Source organism: Mirounga angustirostris, unplaced genomic scaffold (genome assembly GCF_029215605.1).
Source record: "Mirounga angustirostris isolate CCGP_5_RB_7025 unplaced genomic scaffold, mMirAng1.0.hap1 SCAF_8, whole genome shotgun sequence".
In the NCBI taxonomy this organism is placed as follows: domain Eukaryota; kingdom Metazoa; phylum Chordata; class Mammalia; order Carnivora; family Phocidae; genus Mirounga; species Mirounga angustirostris.
Window position 1 is genome coordinate 65,100,386 of NW_026991716.1, and position 21,237 is coordinate 65,121,622.

At 33.7% G+C, this 21,237-nt stretch overlaps 1 protein-coding gene across 12 annotated transcripts in view; it reads left to right on the plus strand.

The window, feature by feature from the left end:
• The window catches only part of SENP6 (SUMO specific peptidase 6), a 116,741-nt gene that overhangs the window by 66,320 nt on the left and 29,184 nt on the right, over positions 1-21,237 (plus strand). For 8 of the 12 annotated variants that reach the window (XM_045867106.3, XM_045867107.3, XM_045867108.3 and 5 more), the window contains 5 exons: positions 4,269-4,656; positions 9,876-10,108; positions 13,126-13,296; positions 19,594-19,627; positions 20,027-20,221. In XM_045867106.3, the coding sequence (XP_045723062.1) occupies positions 4,269-4,656; positions 9,876-10,108; positions 13,126-13,296; positions 19,594-19,627; positions 20,027-20,221 (1,021 nt within the window). The remainder of the gene's footprint in view (positions 1-4,268; positions 4,657-9,875; positions 10,109-13,125; positions 13,297-19,593; positions 19,628-20,026; positions 20,222-21,237) is intronic. The other 4 variants (XM_045867109.3, XM_045867110.3, XM_045867111.3 and 1 more) reach the window with 2 other exon arrangements.

The window sequence follows — 21,237 nt, forward strand, 5'->3', positions numbered from 1 at the left end:
GTTATATTCTGTCACTGTTATTATTTTGATGCTCAGATTGTCCCAGTCTTAGTCCCTGGGAAGTTCTTTAAGCTGGCTCCTCTTTGTTTTTCACACATACACATCATTCTCTGAGTACTTCCCTTAATTTTTGATGTAACCAGATAGTCTAGACTTCTTTGTATCTCTCTCTCTCAGCTCTAGAGTCATTCATTTCTCCAAGGAGCCATTGTTCCTATAAGTGGTGGAAAGATATTTTGGCATTAGTTATGCTTGTTGCTACTTGGTATCATGTTTATAGACCCTCTTAGTGGACAAAACTAGTAAATATATATGTGTCTATATGTTAGTATTTAGTACATGTTAAAATCCATGAATTCATCTGGAGCTGCCTTGAGATTGAGTTGAGGCAAAAAAAAAAAAAAGCCCCCCAAAAAATAATAAAATAAAATCCATGAATTCATACTGATAATTCCAGTTCTAGTCTAAAGCCACAGTGTTTATCTTAGTCTTTCCCACTTTGCATGTTTGTAACTTCCTTCTCTGACTGAGAAACCTGACTTCCATCATATCCAGTGTATTTACTTATTGGCTTTAGTTGCTTTTTATTTGATTATTTTCCTGGCATGCCAGCCTAAGCTTGGCTTAGGCCATACTGGCATTTCCCCACTACCTTGCCCACTGCTTGATTCAGGTAAAGAAGAATGAGAAAAGACAAAAGCTCCCCCAAGACACACCATCCTTCCCTAGGCAAGCAAGCTGAAAACATCAGAATTTTTTTAACATCCAAAATACATCTTTCTTTTACTTTTCACTTCCATGCCAGTTGTTATTATTCTGTTCTTAGTGAAAATAAAGAATAGATTCTAGCCACCCTCTGTGTAATTTTTAATTCTTAGACAAGATTAGTGGAGTTTTTTTCCCCCACATGTAGTCTCTGAAATGCTACGCTCTATACTGCTTATAAGGAAACACAGTCTTTGATATTTAATGAGATTATACATCTTAAGGCTATTTACTAAAAATGATGTCTCAGTGGTTCTTGTGAGAGAGAGGCTCATTCTTATTAAGTATAATTGGTTATTATTTATGTATAAAGCCTGGCAGATAGTATGTATTAGTGATTTTGATTTGTTTTGTAAAAGTTTACCTACCAAAAGGGGGGAAATGATACTTTAATTAGTCTTTGTTTTCCAAAAGAAATTATATCTAACATGAAATTGTTATGGAAATCTACAACTTTAGACACACTTCACTAAAAGTAATTGAGCAGTATTGAGATTCTAGTTTTGAGATTCCTAGGTTGATAAAATTCTGAATCTCTAGTTTTTATCATGGAAAAATTTAATATTATATTCGGTTCAGCTAACCTGCATTTTGTTTTTAATTGTTGCAAATAGTTCCAAGGTATGTGTTTCTTAGCTGATGGAAGGCATATGATAATAGCTCACAATATATTTCATTCTGTATTTTAATATCAGAAATTTTAACAGTGTGTGCTTTTTCTGTTTAATATCAATTTTATAAAAGGAAATACGTGGAAGTATCACCTTTTCATGTGGTTTTGTTCATTGAAATATGTCCTATTAATCTTTATTACAGACAGTGAAAAATTGGAGGCAGTCAGTACCCAGCTTGATCATTTTCATTATGAAAATAGTGGGGTTTAGCTTTTCTTAGACGATTAGGTATTTTATTGCAGGATGGCATATAGATGGAGATTACTTCTTTTTTTTTTTTTTTTTTTTTTAAAGATTTTTTATTTATTTATTTGAGAGAGAGAGAATGAGAGAGAACACATGAGAGGGGATAGGGTCAGAGGGCAAAGCAGACTCCCTGCCGAGCAGGGAGCCCGATGTGGGACTCGATCCAGGGACTCCAGGATCATGACCTGAGCCGAAGGCAGTCGCTTAACCAACTGAGCCACCCAGGCGCCCGATGGAGATTACTTCTTTATGAGTTTTCCTTTTAGGTGCATTGGTACCTGGCCAACCATTTGCAGTTCATAGTGAATAATTGCATTATTTCATTTAAATATAGAGTTGACCCTTCAACAACACAGAAGTTAGAAGTACTGACCCCCTGAACAGTTGAAAATCTGCATATAACTTTCAACTCCCCCAAAACTTTATTAATAATCTACTGTGTTGACTGGAAGCCTTACCAACAACACAGGCAATTAACACATATTTTGCATGTTATATTATATACTGTATTCTTACTATAAAGTAAGTTAGAGAAAAGAACATGTTAAGAAAATCATAAGGAAGAGAAAATACATTTATAGTACTGTACTGTATTTATAAGAAAAAAATCATCATGTAAGTGAACTGTGCAGTTCAAACCTGTGTTGTTTAAGGTTTAACTATACTATTATTTCTTTCCCTTATTGACAATAGGCTAGAATTTCAGTTAGATAATCTGTCCCATATTTGTGTCTAACCAGTTGTTTGCATAGTTCACCTGCTAACTATGCATCCTAAATACACAGGGCCCTATCAAAAGTGCTATGAGAAAAATAAATTCCTTAGACCTAGACTCCACGAGTAGTATAAGTGAATTTTAGACAAAACTATGTACTGGCAGAGAAAGAGACATGTTTTTTTTGTTTGTTTTTTTAATCTACCTATGCTGAGATAGTGAGCTGATGTTCTCCTAAGTTCACCTTTGCCTTGGTTGAAGCTTGGTTTCATTCTTTGTTGTTATCTGGGGTAGATTCTTGAATAGGTAACATAGTAAAATAGAACGGCTTGTTGTGGGTCATGTAGGACAAGGTAGATAATTTTTGTCAGTTTTCCCATCTTTAAAACAAGGAGATAAGACTATAACAGTGGGCTTTAGACTTTCTCTACGTATTTTTGAGTTACAAATTTAAGTAGAAGAAATGTATAGACCATAAGCATTTAGCTCAGTGAATTTTGAAATTTAAGTTTACACAAGTGATCATATATAACTACCACTTACAAGTCAATCCTCCTACAACTGCTGATGACTTCTGTCACCTAAAAGACTTTTTTAAACAACTATGTATTCTCTTATGTATTTTTAAGTTGACATTCAACATTTTTTGTTTCAAGTTTAAATGGTTACATAGGATGTTATAGTTGACACAGTAAAAGGAATAACATTTTAAAATAGAGTGGTTAATTCATTTTCTTCATATATGGATCTGGTAGCATCCAAATACTATAGCACTTAATAATTACTATCTCTAAAATCTCACTGCCAGAAGTATTTATCCACTTATTTCTTATGATATAGGGCTCGAAGTGTTTTAAAAAAATTCTTTTTGATTGAGTTATTTTGGTTTTTATTGGTATACTTTTGATTAAAAGTGTGTTATAGTTTGATAAGTAATTATTTGACATAAAAAGTAAAGTTATTGGAAATGTGTGTCTTAGAGACATTGATTGTTTTCCTCAATTCCTGTGTCCATGAATAAATATTATGTTGCATATTGAGATAGGATTCAGCATCTCTTCATGTTTTTCCTTCTTATAGTCATATGTGCTAAAGAACCTTTTTCACATAAATAAGTGTATGAGTATGAAAACAATCCTTGAACTCTTAAATTATATGTCCCAAATCAAAGGAAGTTCTACCACCAAAAATATTTTTTTTATCTTATCAGTTTTTATTTCTGTAGGTTTTTTTCCTTTTTTTATTCTTATGTTAATCCCCCACCAAAAATATTTTTAATAATCTCACAATTGTAATCTAGATTAGGCCTTCCTTAAAATATTTTTGAAGCAGTCTTAGAAATCAGTTGTCTTGTAAAAGTTTTTGTTAACCAATAATTAGAATTGATTATTTTTTCCAACATTTAAAATTATCCTTTTGTTTGGTTTCATGGTTTTTATACTCCAGGGTAGTATACCGTTGTAATATTTCAAAGGGAAGTTGAGTGCTTTTTTTGACTATGAGAACAGTTCTGGCAGGAGATAATTTTCCATCAGAGGCATAATCAAGTCAGGTTTTGGAATGATATGTGGAAATTGAAGATTTAGATATTTATTCCATTAAGATTATTTATGCTCTGTATGCCATAGAAAATCTTTATGTAGCCATTTAGTAGTATACATGGACTAGATGGGTCCAAAAATTCCTTCCAGCATCCTGATGCTAAATCCCAAGTAACATGATGTATTTAGTATTTAGCATTTTGTGGTAGCCTTGGTGATGATGATGGGGAGTAAGAGACTTAATTTTGAGATCTTACTTTTTATTCCATGATGTTGAAATAAAATGCCAAAGTCTTTTTTTTTTTTTTTATTCTTTTGGAACTTAAGGTTTCTAAACAGTGTGGATATTGTCCAAAATGTGGAAAAGAAAAGGAAAATCAGACCAAATGCCAAAGTTGTGGTATTCTTTTTCCTAAGGATTTGCAAAGAAATTGCAGACAAGCTATAACTTTGAGTGAATCTACTGGACCATTATTAAGAACATCAATTCATCAGAATTCTGGAGGACAGAAGGCACAAAACACAGCATTACCATCCAAGAAGTTTTATGGCAACAGTGTGGGAAAGATTCCAGTTGATATTATTGTGAATTGTGATGATAGTAGACAGAATTATTTACAGACTAATGGGAAAGTCATTTTACCTAGGGCAAAAGTAGCCAAAATCACAAACCTGAAAGAAAGGAAAACAAGCCTGTCAGACCTAAATGATCCAAGTAAGTATTTTACTCCCTTTAGTATTACTTATATCAATCCAATATTTTTTACATATATTTTTAATGTGAACATGAGCATATTTGAGAAGTGTAGTTTTAATAGGTATCTCTTGTGTCAGTTATGTAACATGTTTTTTGGGTAGATGATTAAAACTGTCCATGTAGTTGGAAAATAACTGACTTTCTTCTCATCCTGTCCATCTTAAATAGTTAAAAAAAGAAAAGCATAGACCGTGGCCCTAGTCATAGGTCAAATGCCAGTTAATGCCCAACTTTCTAGCTTTGGCTCAGTTAATTTAATCTCTCTGATTTGTAAATGGATTATTTTCTGCCTGACAGTGTTTTTGAGGAAGTAAATAAAATAACATTTAACCTGCCTAGCAAAGCCCAGTAAATAAAGTATTTGATACACAGAAAGGACTCAGTGAAAATTAGTTCCCTTGCCACTTTTACTCTTCCCCTAAATCTTTTTCCTACCTTTAGACATAGGTGCATATATGTGTGTATATGAAATGCAGTCCTGTTTGTAATAAATAGCCAAAGACTGGAAACAATCAGGAAGTAGTTGAATAAACTATAGTACACATAGCTGCAAAAGGAGAGAAAGGTCTCAATATTCTGTAGAATGATTTCTAAGATCTTTAATAACATGAATAAAGCAAGGTACAGATCAGGGTGAATATGTGCTGCCCTTTATTTGTGAAGGGCAGGAGAATGAATATAGGGATTTTTTTAAATGGAAAGATATACATACCAAAAACTAATTTTAAAAAGTAGTTGGTTAGAAGGGAGGAAACAATGTAGGAATTAGGGATAGATGTTAGATATTTCCAAACAAACTCTTTTTTTGTAGATTTGACTTTGGAACCATGTAAATGTTTTACATGATTATAAAACAAAATTAAATTGGAAGTTTAAAAAAAAAACAAAACCAAGATGAAACTAATGAACCTATTTATGTATCTAGTCGGTGGCTTGAACACACAGGAGAATTCTTTCAAGTGAATTTAAATTAAAATAATATTGTGGCTATACATTCCTAATGTGATATATTTTAAGGTTAAATAGAATTGCAAAGAAATCCTAAGTGTACTTAGTAATATTGTTATTAATAATATTGGTATTGTTATTTTTAAACACATATATTGATAAAGCAATAAGCAATTATAGTGTTTCCAGAAACCAGGATTTTCATTGTTAGTGAAAGGGAGTTCAAAAGTAAAATCAGAGAAATAAAAATCCCATAATTTTAAGCTTGAATTGGACATAATAGTGTGAGATTATTATATATATTCTCTTAAATAGAAGTGAACAATCCTAGTTCCCATATTTGTGTTTTTTGAATACCATTTCTCAGTAAAAATAACTAGAACTTCTCAGAGAAATGGCTGACTCCAAGTCCAGAGCAGGAGTATATTTAATAGATCTAGATCATCTACTCATGTCAGGAAGCATGGAAGCAGTCAAAAACGGCTATGGACATGTCAAAAGGACACAGGAGCTAAAAAAGAAAGGGCTCCTACTGACCATTAATGGGACTGGTTGGGCCACAAAACGTATAACTATTTATTGAAATATGTCAAATATATTAAAATTAATTAGCTCATAATGATATCCCCCCAAAAGAAGAAAAGCTCTCCATTGATTACCTTTGGAGGTTGCTTAGGTTCCAAATCATTACTTGAAAAACTGGTAAATAAAAGGGGATAAAATTTAAAAAAATTTTTTTAACCTGGGAAATATGTCAAGTTCTATTTTAATTTGAGTCAATGTAAAAACCTTAGCTCATACCAGTACATTAGCTTATTTTTCAAAAAGAACTCAGGGGTGTCTGGGTGGCTTAGTTGATCAAGCTTACAAGTCTTGGTTTCAACTCAGTTTATGATCTCAGGGTCATGAGCTTGAGCCCCACATCAGGCTCTGCGCTCAGCTCAGAGTCTGCTTGAGATGCTCTCTCCCTCTCCCTCTGCCCTTCTGCTCATGCTCTCTCTCTCTCTCTCAAATAAATAAATAAATCTTAAAAGAACTCAGTTAAAAAAATGATTACTGTATGATGAGTGTCTAACCAACATTCTGTTATATTATGATGGTGTTGGTATTTGATGAGTATTTTATGATACATTTTAGTGTTATACCAGTACAATATTAAATATTGTTAATGTCATTTGAATCTTTCCTAATGGTGAGGTTTTTACATTTTAATGGTTAGATATGAAGAAAACTCTCACTAGGTAGTTATTGGGTACTATTACTGAGCCAAATGTTATATAGGAAACTTACCATCCTGAGGAGATTTCTAGGATGAGAGAACTAGAAGTTAATAAGGCTAAGGTGGTAAGTTAAAAAGAAAATAAATTTATGTGGTTTTGAGGTGCCTTAAGTGGTTTAATATTCAGAGCTTGACTTAGGACCATATCAACCATGAATTAAAACCATAAAGCATAAATTTCATTCACTCCCCTGCTCAAAAAAGGAAAAAAAAAAAAATGAAGACTAAGTATTTCCCATTAAAATACGTGGAAAAATAGGTTTTAAGAATCTTTTTTATTAGTAATAAAAAATATCATTTATTGAATGCTTATGTGCCTTGCTTTGCATGTGAGGTAGACATGAATACATCCCATTTTATAAATGAGGCAACCTAGGCTTAAGGAGCTTAACTTCTCAATATTGTATACTTAGGGACTGTTTGAGTTTAGATTTTCATAAAACAGGTTTTTCTGGTTCTAAAGTCTGTTTTCCTTATATACTTAATCATTCTTAAATTTGTATTCCTATTAAAGTAGTTTATTATCATGAAACTTTTATTATGTCCTGGGTGGTCAAATAGTAAATAAAATGTACAGTGTCTCAAGTAGTGGTGATAAATTCTGTGTAGAAAAGTGAAGGACGGTCCAAGGAATAGAGTGTGCTAATTGTTAGGTGTCAAGATGAGGAAGGGTGCTATTTTAGATAGGTGGTAGAATAGGCACCTTTGATAAAGTAACTGTTGAAAAGAGCCCAGAATGAAGTAAAGAGAAGGATGTGCTGATATCTATAGAAACAAGATGGAATATAAGTACAAAGATCCTGTATTAGTGTGTTTGGTTTTCCGTAACAGAATACCATAGACTGAGTAGCTTAAACAACAGAAATTTGTTTTCTCACAGTTCTGGAGACTGGGAGTCCAAGATCAAAGTGCCATCACTTTGTAGACAGCCACCTCCTCAGTGTGTCCTTACACAGCCTTTCTTCTATGCTTGCATAGAGAAACCTCTGCATTTCCTCTTCTTATGAGGACACCAGTCCTATTAGATTAAGGCCTCACTTTTATGACCTCATTTAACCTTTATTAACCTCATTTAACCTTCTTACCGGTTGTATCTCCAAAAATAGTCACAGGGGTTTAGAGCTTTAACATATGTATTTTGAGGGGACACAATTCGTCCATCATAGACCCTGATGCAGAATCTTATATATCACGTAGAATATACAGAATGAAATTAGCTATGAGAACAAGATTTTTAAGTGTATGGTGTCTTTGCACACTTCCCACTTGCTTTGCAATTATGGTGTCATTGAGCACAACCCTCATTTATTTTAAGTTAATAAAACAAGAGCCACGTAGTATGATTCTATCTGTTGCAGGATTGGGGCTTTTAAATGAATTTTTTATATAGTAGATAGAGAGGTTTTAATGTCCCTGAAGCATCATAAAATTATCAATGGAACAGTATGCTTCCTCTTTAATATATATGTTTCTATATGGTTTTTTGTAAATAAATTATGTAGTTCATGAACTTTTTTTTAAAGTTTATATATGTCAGGCACTGTGCTAAACCTTTTATATATTAAATCGTTTGTTCTTGTGACAGTTCTTTGAAATAGGTACCATTTTAGACCCTAATTTCACAGAGAAGAGAAACTGAGGTAAATAGTAAATTAAAAAACCCTAACTTTCAAATATGTATAAATCTGCTTAGACCTGCTAATCTGGCTTGTTAGGTTTTTTGTTAATGAAATGGTTCCAAAAAGATCCAGTTAAGCATTTGCTCCTGAGACTAGACAGCAAAATAAAAAAGACAAGTGGAGTGATGCTGGGATTATGCCTCTCTGGGGCATGTGTATTACTCAAAAAATATTAACTAAACATTTACGTATGGGATTCTAAAAAAAAATTGCTTCTACAAGTTTATGCGTTCTTCAACACATGATTTTTGAATTCTTTTTCTTCACCAGGCGGTTTTAGACTCAGAATACAGCAGTGAACAAGGCAATGATCCTGCTCTCTCATAGTTTTTATGTAGTGAGGAGAGAGCAAGTAAACATCTACAACAAAAAACAACAGAAAATTTATATCACAGTTGTTATGAATATGCCAAGTACCTGTGTGCTTACTTTAGATTGGGTAATCAATCAAAAAGCTAATATTTGATGACAGAAATGCAAAGTGTTAGGGGAATTGCAATCCAGACAAAAACAAGCTGTGGAGTTTGAGGAACAGAATATAAATGGATGGTGTGCCTAGAGCAGAAAGAGGGGATAATAGAGTAGTATAAGAAAGTTGAAGTAGGCAGTGGCCAGATTATGTACATTTATAAACCATAGTAAGGAGTTAGGGTTTGACTCAAGTGCATTGTGGGTGGCTCTGGGGAATTATGATATAAAGATGGGTTTGATAAGACCAGTAATGAGCAGAAGGTCTAAGAGCAAATTCCCTTCATAATATCTTTTCATGCCCATATTCACTTACTCCACAGAATTTACTGAGCAATGAACACTGGTCCACATTCTCCCAAGGACCAATTATGATTTTAGTGATTTCCTATGTGAAATAAAATTATTTGGTCACATGGAGTTTCACACACATTTACAATGCATGCTATTTACAATGCAGATTATCTTCATTCTTGAGACTTTCTAGAACCCTGAAATAGATCTATGATAAACATTTAAATTTTGCTATAACTTGTGTATATTTCCTGTGTGGGTGATGGTAATGGACTACAGAATAATTTCATATTTGTATATTCTATTTAAAAAAAGCTAGTTCTTATGCTTTTTTTCATTTTTAATTGTCTCCAAATTTAACTTTTCATCAGCTAGAATGGATTTTTATTAATCTCAGTTCTGGAAGAGATCCAAAGCAAATTTGGTATATTTCCTGCTTTGGTATAATATATTTACATATTTAACTGACAGAAATGAAATACCTGAAGTATTTAACATTTTCTTTATAGTAATTTTGTCCAGTGATGATGATGATGATGACAATGACAGGACTAACAGAAGAGAAAGCATATCTCCTCAACCTGCTGATTCAGCATGTTCTTCCCCAGCACCATCCACTGGAAAAGTAGAAGCAGCACTAAATGAAAATATCTGTAGAGTAGAGCATGAACTAAGAAGCATTCCAGCAGATTCAGAGTTAAATACAGTTACATTGCCAAGAAAAGCAAGAATGAAAGACCAGGTACTTTTCATATTTATTGCCATTTATTCAGATTAAGTCCCCCCTTTGGGATGTAAATACTTTTTTTAGAGGGAAATTTGGCAGTGTCATTAGGAGAAAAAGATAAATTATTCATTAAGTGGGGCTTAAAATAACCAATTGGAAGATTATTTAAAAGAACATTAAAACATATACAAAAATAAATTTCTATTAAGTTAAAAGCTTAAAATGTGAAAAATTCAACAAGAAGAAACAACATCAATTTTATAGTGAAATATAAGTATGAATATTTGTATAATCTAGTGGACAGGGAGAAGTCATTTTTAACTTGGATGTATTATACTATGATACTATTGTTTGCTATGTTTTATTTTATATTTTAATATATAAAAATTTCAAAATGTTCAGGTGGCAAACGATAACCGAAATTATGTCAATAAATGGATCTAGAAAGGAATGTTTGTAATTTGTAATCTAAAGATAGAAAAAGACAAAAAGGGGAGAAAATTCAGATGAACTTAACACTTTAAAAATTAATACAAAATCAATTAATATGGACTGCTGGCTAGACTCCAAGGGAAAAGGTACTTTTCTGATTTGCAGGTGGAAAAGAAAGTTGTTACGGCCTTTTGGGAAAGCAGTTGTAAAAACATCTATTAAAATTTTTTAATGTGTGCTAAATGACCAAAATATTCATTCCCTAGACTCAGTCTCAAACTTTTCCCTACAGAGAGGGAGTATCTAAGACCATATGTATAAACATGATTATTGGCAAACAAATGCAAACAGAATCATTGTTCATTAATACGAAGTGGCTGGAGAAATTATGGTATATCCATACTGTAGACTATTATGCAGCCATTGACTAAGAATTAGAGCTGTATAAATGACTTTTAGGATTTCTACATGGTATTGGTAGGTAGGAATACCAAGTTACAGAAATTTATGCATATTTTTTTATTTTTAGAAAAAGAACTTTTTTAAAAAATAAAAACTTGTATGTTAAAAAATTACATATACATGTCAGGAATTGTTATCAGTATAGATAAAAATATGGAAACATATATACTTCGTTGTTAAGATGGAAAACAAATGAAAAACAAAGTAACTATAATGATGCTAGAAGAATATGGATTATTTTTAATATAATTTGGGAATGCCTTTTCAAGCATTTCAGCCAAGCAAAAATAGTAAATGAAGAGATGAATATATTTTATTAAATGGAAAGTACAGAACAGTATACCAAAACACCATAAGCTGAATTTGATAGGTAAATGTGAGTGCGGGAGAAACAGTGAACTGTGTGACAGTGTGAGTTGGTCCTTTACGTATTTTTTGTTTCTTAAAAATCAAGAAATGGAAGCAAACCATAGAAAAATGAGTAAAGGAAATGAATAGTTTTAAAAAGGTAATGAAGTACTGAAAATGAAATTAAAATACATTTTGTTAACTGTCAGATTGTTGAAAATTTTTGAAGTATGTAATAGTGTTCATTTTGGTTAGTGTTTGAAGAAATGGAAAGTTGAGTGTGTAAATTGGTATAGCTATGCTGGAGGGCAGTTTGACAGTAGTTACATATAATACCATGATTTAGCTGCAAAAATGCTTGAAGAATAGTGTGTCATGGGGTAAGGTCAGAAAGAACTCATATATCCAGCCTAGGATGGTTCAGTGAAATAAATAATGTATTTCCATATGATGGAATTTGTGGGTGAACAGTTTTCAGACTGGCACACTGAATAATAAGGGTTTCTCAGTGCTCTTTTAGAGGCTTCTTGGGAGGATGTGGACCACCCACTTCTAGACTCAGTCTCTCCACTTTGGATTCAACTGGAGCAGCTCTTAAATTATGTATTTTATTAATGAACTAAATAACATTTCATTTGAAGAAATAATTCTGAAACTAAAAAAAGGGCTTTAAACCTCTTTAATAGGTTTCTATTAATAATTTTGGAAAATATTCATGATTAATCTGTAATAAGCCTGAAAAAGCAGTTTGGAGGGTGTGTGTGTGTGTGTAGTGTGTGTGTGTCTCTGTTTTGTTTTAATACATATTTTTTCTTATGCCATACATCATAGAAATATCTCTAGAGGGACAATGGGAAAATAGTGCCTATCTCTATGCAGTGGATTTTTTTTCTTGCCTTCTGGTCAAGATCATGTTTTATTCTTGTGATAATAATAAAATTTTTAGCATAACTTCAGTACAATTTAATTATATACTCAAAATAATATATTATGATTAATTTGCATGTGGAAGTGGCTGAAATCTTAATAGATCAAGTACTTTAACATTTTAAAATATATAAAGAAGAATCTTTTTGTAAATAACCATTCACCTAAGTACCTGTTTTCTAAAGAATTCCTGATTTAGGGATGCCTGGATGGCTCAGTCAGCTAAGCGTCTGCCTTCTGCTTGCGTCATGATCCTGCTGGGATCAAGCCACATCGGGCTTCCTGCTCAACAGGGAGTCTGCTTCTCCCTCTGCCCCCCACCCCCTTTCTGCTTATGGTCTCTTTCGCTCTCACCTCTCTCTCAAATAAAATCTTAAAAAAAAAAAAAGAATTGCTGATTTAATCCAAGCATTATAACCACTACCACTATTACTAGCTAACTTTCATCTAACATTTTACTGTGCATGAAGCACTGTGCTAAGCTGCTTGTATACATTAGTTCATTTGAATACTCAGTATTTTACAGTTTAGGAAATCAAAGGAGTTATTATTTTAAAAATCAGATAATTAAAAGGTGGTATAGCTGTGATTTGAACCTAGGCAGTCTGATTCCCAAATTACCATTTCTCAATTCTGTGCTATTAATGGAATATCATGTAATGACTAGATAAGGTATAGCTGGACAAAATAGGAAGGATTTCTATTGTATGAAATCAATAAATATTCTCCTGTTGAAGTAAAATCAGTCTTTTATGTTTTGATAATTGCATTTTTTTATGTTGCATCCTCTTTGCATATGTGTACTTAGTTTGCAGCCTTGTTTTAGTTGCTTAATTAAGTGAAAACTTTTTTTTCTTTTTCAGTTTGGTAATTCTATTGTCAACACACCTCTAAAACGTCGTAAAGTGACATCTCAAGAAACTTTAGTTGATCCTGTATCTTTAAGCTGCCAAAGTTCCTTTGACAGTGTCATTTTAAACTGTCGAAGTATACGAGTAGGAACACTCTTCCGGCTATTAATAGAGCCTGTAATTGTAAGTACATTCTTAAGCTTTTTACTGTACCAATTATGAGATTCAAAATTCCATAGGGAAGGCTAATATATAATATTTTAAAATTTTTAAATTAAAATGTTTAACTTATAGAATATTAAAAATTATTTCAAGATTTCAAATTGCTTTAAGAGAATATAGACAAGTATAAACAGCTCCTTACAATAAAAATCAATGGGTAAAAACTTATAATGTAATGTTTAAGGTAGTGACATATTCATCATAGAAAGATACTTATTCTCACTAAGTTAGAAAACCAGTATTTTACTATTTTATTCTCGTGCCAGCTCAGTGCATGAAAAGAGTATTTTAAAGAACGATAATGAGAGAAAAAAGGATCCAAAAGCTTTGGGGGCTGCAGAAAAATGTCTTTTGCAGCATTAAGACTCTTAGATGATTGGAATAAATTGCCACCCAAGAGGCATTGTGCTTTTGGACTAGTTCATTGTCCACAAAGCCTAAAGGACTTTCTGTAGTCCTTATTATACTTGTCATACTTGTTAATTCTGCTGCCACCAGTCTAATTCAAATGCGTATTTTCTATTTGAAATTTTAATATAATCTCCTTAACCAGCCTTCTTAGTCATCATTTTTCTTTTTTCTAATGTATTGTACACATTATTGGTAGATTAATCTCCCTATAGCACTGCACTTAGTTTGTACCTTTTATTTTATAATGACTTAACTTGGTGTCCCCAGCTGTCTGTTTTCATCTATTCTTTCAAACCTGATCCCCTAGTATTGTTCCTTATACATAAAGCAGAGTCTTTAAGAAAACACATTGTATTACATCAGGAAAGTTAAAAGGTAGTTTTATTATTACTATTTAAATTATGGTAAGTAGTAGTTATTTATTTTCTAGGAGTCATAGTTTCATGATACAATATGATCAAAAGGAACAAAAAGACCTATAAGTTAATGTAGGAGAAAATGAATTATGGACCTGATTTCTTACTAGAGCAAAGCTGTATGGGAAACCTGCATTTTTTTTTAATCTTTAACTCCAGCTTCTCACCATTAAAAAAAGTACTCCAGAGATTTAAAGCAAATTATATACAGACTACAATATCCAGTACCCAGTAACATTGTAACATACATCAAAGTTGTCAGGGATTTATGAAATTTGTGTTTTGTTACAGGTCTTCATAGTATAGATTATCTTTCCTGGTTTCTGTCAGTTAATAAAAATGTCATTCTAAGTCAAAATACCTCAAAAATTCTCAGGGGTACCCTGTAGGTTTTATGGTTTTTCCCCACATTAACACTGTTACTCAGAACTTTTCAATATGATAATTAAGGTTTTGCTGGTAATTTAGACATTTAGTTGAAAGTTACATAATTGGTCTCAAGGCTAGCTAACAAGAACTACATTGGGGCGCCTGGCTGGCTCAGTTTGTAGAACATGTGACACTTGATCTAGGGATTTAAATAGTCTCCACACATGTTAGAGATTATTTTTTTAATTTTTTTTTTATTTAAAGATTTTATTTATTTGCGAGAGAGAGAATGAGAAACAGAGAGCATGAGAGGGAGGAGGGTCAGAGGGAGAAGCAGACTCCCTGCTCAGCAGGGAGCCCGATGTGGGACTCGATCCTGGGACTCCAGGATCATGACCTGAGCCGAAGGCAGTCGCTTAACCAACTGAGCCACCCAGGCGCCCCTAGATATTACTTTAAAAAAATACATTAAAATTGGAGTAAAAAAATTTTTTACATGCAAGTTGCCAAGTTAGGTTATATATGATCTAGTGAAAGAAACTAACTTCATGAATTTATTTTAAGAAATGAAAGACAAATTTTTTAAAAATGTAAATAAGTAAAGGCAGTACATGTAATATAAATGTGTTCATGCAGGTTTTTTTTTTTTTTTTAATGCTAAGTGAAATATTTCAGCCAATAAGTAGTTGAGTTTATAATGTAGAATTTTGTAATCTATGGTATTAACTTTCCTTGTACCATGGGATTTTTCAAGAGAACGTTCTTTGATGAAGTATAATTAATCTGCAATTTCTTCAGATAATGTATTAAAAATAAAGATGATTTGGGGCACCTGGGTAGCTCAGCCACTTAAGCATCAACTCTTGATTTTGGCTCAGGTCATGATCTCAGGGTCATGGGATTGAGCCCTGTGTTAAGCTTCGAGCTGGGGCATGGAACCTGCTTGGAATTCTCTCTCTTCTCCCTCCCTCCTCCCGCCCCTCTCTTTCTCTCTCTTGCTCTAAAATTTTTTTTTTTTAAATAAAAGATGATTTGACATTTTCTTCTTGAATATAACTTCCTTATGTTTTATAGTGAAATAATTTATCTGCCATGTCATCATTAATCTCAAACCAATTTTAAATGTTTTACTGTTTTATGTACTTTATCAAATCTCATTTATTATTGGGTAATTTAATTATTTTAAATTCATTTCATTGCAAGAATTGGTACTATCTGGAAGTGCCAATTTTAAATCTTTTTATTTTATTTTTAGTCTTTTTTTTTTAAAGATTTATTTATTTGAGAGAGAAAGAGCATAAGCAGGGGGAGGAGAAGGGGCAGAGGGAGAGGGAGAAGCAGAGTCCCCACTGAACAGGGAGCCCGATGCAGGCCTCAATTCCAGGACTCTGGGATCATGACCTGAGTCAAAGGCAGGCATTTAACTGACTAAGCCACCCAGGCACCCCTTTTATTTTATGTCAGGTTAGGTTAGGTTAGGTTATTCTTAAGTAAGCTCTCTACACCCATCATGGACTGAACTTATGACCCTGAGATCAAGAATCACATACTCTACCAAGTGAGCCAGCCAATTTTATTTAAAAGTAGTGCCTTTAAAAGCAAATACTTTTATTTTACAGGAAAATGGCTTACATTGTTAGGAATACCATATATACCCAAATATAATGCAATTCCTCATTTTTCCAGTGAGAAAATTGAGAAGATATAAAACTAACTTAAATTTAGAAACTCTTGGAGATGATGGTGAAATAGCCCAGTGTCTACTTGTAATTTAGTTACACACAAATTTTTTTTTTTTAAAGATTTTATTTATTTATTCATGAGAGAGAGAGAGAGGCAGAGGCAGAGGGAGAAGCAGGCTCCCCACGGAGCAGGGAGCCCGATGCGGGACTCGATCCCAGGACCCTGGGATCATGACCCGAGCTGAAGGCAGACGCTTAACCGACTGAGCCACCCAGGCGTCCCAGTTACACACAAATTTTTAAATGACAGATACTTAGACATGCTTCTATTTTTATATCTCATATGACAGTGTTATTTAAATGTTTCCATGTTAGTGTTTATGTTATCCTTATTGCTACTTTTTGAGTCATCTAACAATTTAGCATATTACCTTCAAACAGTTTTTAGAAGGTATGTTTTGTGACATGCTAGACTTCGCAGTTGTAATAATTACTAAATTTATTTTATATTTCTTTGCTTCCTTTTTCTACATTGTGAAAATTTTTAAACAGAAGAGTTGAAATAATTTTACAGTGAAAACTTCTAAAACTCCCAGCTAGATTCTGCCGTTAGCATTTTACTAAACTTGCTTTTCATGTATCTGTTCATCTTTCTATATATCAGTCCAACTTATTTTTAAGTAGGTTCCACACCCAGTCTGGGTCTTGAACTCAAAATCCTGAGATCCAAGAGTTGTATGCTCTACTGAGTGAGCCAGGCGAATTATGTCCAAAGTCTAGAATGTCCAATTAATTAATTTTTAAAATTTTAGTGACCATATAGTGTAATACTAGTTTCTAGGGTGGAGTTCAGTGATTCATCACTTACGTACAACACCCAGTGCTCATCAGAAGCCCTCTTTAATACCCATCACCCATCTAGCCCATCTCCCACCCACCTCCCTCTATCAGTACTCAGTTTGTTCTCTATTGTTAAGAGTCTCTTGTGGTGGGGTGCCTGGTTGGCTCAGACGATTAAGCGTCTGCCTTCAGCTTGGGTCATGATCCTGGGGTCCTGGTATCAAGCCCCATTGTTGGGCTCCCTGCTCAGCGGGGAGTGTGTTTCTCTCTCTCCCTCCTCTCCTCCCTCCCCTTGTGCTCTCTCTCTCTCTCTCAAATAAATAAAATCTTAAAAAAAAAAAAAAAAAGTCTCTTGTGGTTTGGAGGCACCTGGCTGGCTCAGTTGGTTAAGTGTCTGACTCCGGATTTCATCTCAGGTCATGATCTCAGGGTTGTGAGATCGAGCCTGGTGTCAGGCTCCAAGCTGGATGTGGAGCCTGCTTAAGATTCTTAAAATTCTTTCTCTCTTCCTTCTGCCCCTCTTCCCCCTCTCTTTCTCTCTCCCTCTCAAAAAAAAAACAACAACAACAAAAAAAGGAAGTTCCTTATGGGTTCTCTCTCCTTTTCTCTTTTCCCCCTTCCCATATGTTCATCTGTTTTCTTCTTAAATTCACATGAGTGAGTCAGATGGTATTTATCTTTTTCTGACTTATTTCACATAGCATAATATGCTCTAGCTCCATCCACGTCGTTGCAAATGGCCTCCAATTTATTTTTAAATGCATTTTGAAATTCCTGTGTCTATGTTTTTCACTCTCTTAATGTAACACACAAAGTTGAGTATTAATTCAGGATATAGTGGGCTTAATATGTCTTCTCTATGTTAAAAGAATTTAGTTAGAAAATCACCTTTTAGGGGCGCCTGGGTAGCTTAGTCGTTAAGCGTCTACCTTCGGCTCAGGTTATGATCCCGGGGTCCTAGAATTGGACCCCACATCGGGCTCCCTGCTCTTTGGGAAGCCTGCTTCTCCCTCTCCCACTCCCCCTGTTTGTGTTCCCTCTCTTGCTGTGTCTCTCTCTCTGTCAAATAAATAAATAATATCTTAAAAAAAAAAGGAAAGAAAATCACCTTTTATAACTACCAGTAATAACTGATTGAGACAAGATCTTCAGTGGATGCTAAAGCCATTAGCAGAAAGGTTATTAGGCAACAGGATATTCACAAGCTTTCAAGTATCTCTCCACAGATTACTATTTAATTACTAAGGGAAAAATATATCTTAACAGCGGAAAGACCTGGCACATTGCCTTTGCCAAGTGATTAAGCTTTGTATCAGTAATGGGACAGCCTGACATCATGTGCCTTCAAGTATGATATAGTAGGGGGTATAAAACATCACCTGTATGCTATATTTGCTGGAAATATGTGGCCTGAATTTTAAAATGAGGCAACACAAGTTCAAGATGTTGTCTATTTTGCAGAACCTAGCCTGGATTCTTCAATGGTCATGTCATGAAGAACAGAAGGGGGCAAATTTCTGGTCCTGACTGGGGTAGACAAAAAAGACAAATGTAACCTTGACAGAATCATGAATTGGAGCACAATAAAAGGGGCATCTGGGTGGCTCAGTCCGTTAAGCATCTGCCTTCAGCACAGGTCATGATCCCAGGGTCCTGGGATCCAGCCCCACGTTGGGCACCCTGCTCAGCAGGGAGCCTACTTCTCCCTCTCCTGCTCCCCCGGCTTGTGCTCTCTCTCACTCTGTCAAATAAATAAATACAATCTTAAAATAAATCACAATAAAGAACAATTTTGAATAATTGGGAAAGTTTGAGTACGAAGTATATATTGGATGGAGTTAATCTTGATCTTCTTAGATATGGTAATGCTGTTTTGGGTGTGTAGGAGAATCTTTGTTCTTGGGAGATGTATCCTGAAGGATTTAGGGATGGACTATCATGATGCCGTCTGCTTGTTTTATGCTGGTTTAGCAAAAAGGAGATGTGTATGTACATAGAGTGATGGGGAGTAGGTGTGGCAAAATTTTAACAGTCGTTGAATCTAGGTAAGGAGTATTTAGGATTTCATTATAATATTTGGTCAACATTTCTTTGAAGTTCTAAGAAATAAACCAATAATATAAGAAATGTTCTAAGTGGGGTGCCTGGGTGGCTCAGTCGTTAAGCATCTGCCTTAGGCTCAGGTCATGATCTCAGGGTCCTGGGATCGAGCCCCACATTGGGCTCCCTGCTCAGTGGGGAGCCTGCTCTCTCTCTCCCACTCCCCCTACTTGTGTTCCCTCTCTCACTGTCTTTCTCTCTGTCAAATAAATAAATAAAATCTTAAAAAAAAAAATGTTCTAAGTGCTTGAATAAAAAGGTGAAGCTTGCCTTTCTGAAAGATAATTTGGAGTGGGGGGATATTTCATATTTAAGTACATGGTAGATGGTTTCGTTTTTCTGCCCTCTGTAGTCTAAGTCTCAAATAATGTGTCATTTAGGGTATTTGTAGCAAAATCTTCATAAGACCGTGGTTGGTACTAATTTATCTTATTTTTTAGTTTTGTTTAGATTTTATCAAGATACAGCTAGAAGGTAAGCTTTTTTATGTCTTTTTACTCACTAAAGCTTTCTTTACAATAAAACACTTTACAGGAATAAAATATTAAATGATATTCATGGAGTTCATGAAGATGATTAGTTACTACATATATCTTCTTAACAAAGGGCATGTATCTTAATAGTGTAATTTCATTCTGTAACATCATAAAACCTATGTTTAATTTTATAAGTATACTTCATTAGAAACCCCTTCATTTGGAAAAAATGTAGAAGTTTCTTTAAGATAGTTATATTTTTCATTTCCCACTACACTTAATATTTTTAGAGTGTAGCAAATATGTGGTTAACTTTAAACTTGTATTTCCTCATCGTTTCCTCCATTCATGATTTTAAGAATTGATTCCTTTTCTAATTCCATTTATTTTCCCCCAGAACCAGAAAATGATCCTGTAGGGATTACTTTAAATACCTCTGATCTAACTAAATGTGAATGGTGTAATGTCCGAAAATTGCCAGTCGTGTTTCTTCAGACAATACCAGCAGTTTATCAAAAGCTGAGCATGCAACTGCAAATGAATATGGAGGATAAAGTTTGGAATGATTCTAAGGGAACAAATAAATTAAAAAGTAAGTTTTGTAGAACACATGATGATAATACATACAATGCATTGCATAGCAGAGTGTGAATGTGCTTTAATAGATGCCTTAGATGTGTATTATCTATAATCCTTAATAGTGATCTTGTTAAGATATATAATTATGTGTATTTATATGTATACACACATATATATTATGTAATATAATTCCCATGTTATAGATGAGGAGAAAAGCCCACAGAAAGTGGAATTTCTAAAGATGAAACCCAGGTTTACCCATTTAGAAAGTTTTCGAAATGGGTTAAAACTCAAAAAAGGTTTGCACTCCTTATTTTAACACTATAATCTGAGTGAAATGAAAATTGTGTAATGCACTCGTAGGAGTGCTAAGTATAAATCAACCATATAATTCTGGAATCCTTGAAACAGCCTGAGTAGGAAGTTTGCTGGCTCATAGAATAAGTCTTCATCCTCTACAATAATAGAGGTAGTTCTCCAGTTTGTTTCCCTTCACCTCTAACATTTATGACATAGCATGACTAATTGTAAAGTAAATACTTTTCAGTAGTAATTGCTTTAGCTTAATGATGAATTAATGATAGCTACTATTGAAGCTGCAAGAATCAGCACATTAGTGAATAGCAGTTTTTGCAGTTAAATTCTCTGGAGATATTAATAGTTCACCTGGCAGTTTCTTATTTGTGTTTGACAAAAATGTTAATTGAAATATATTTAAAATTATATACAGATTCTATGAGATGAAATAGATTAGTTACATCCATGAATAGATTTGTTCTTAAGCTTGCTGCTAGGGTAATGTATTCTGGTTCCTTTTTCTTGATAACTTTTAGGTGACATTGTTAGGTAACACTGTCACTGGTCTTTATTCCAGTATTTATTATATATCCACGGTATACCGAACAGTATTTTGAACATTTACACCAGATTTCTGGTGATATCCTTGGAAAGAACTAGTTGTTACTCTTTTCTAATATCTATTTGCCTATTTTTTTTTCTTTTATACTTAAAGTTATATTGATTTCTTTT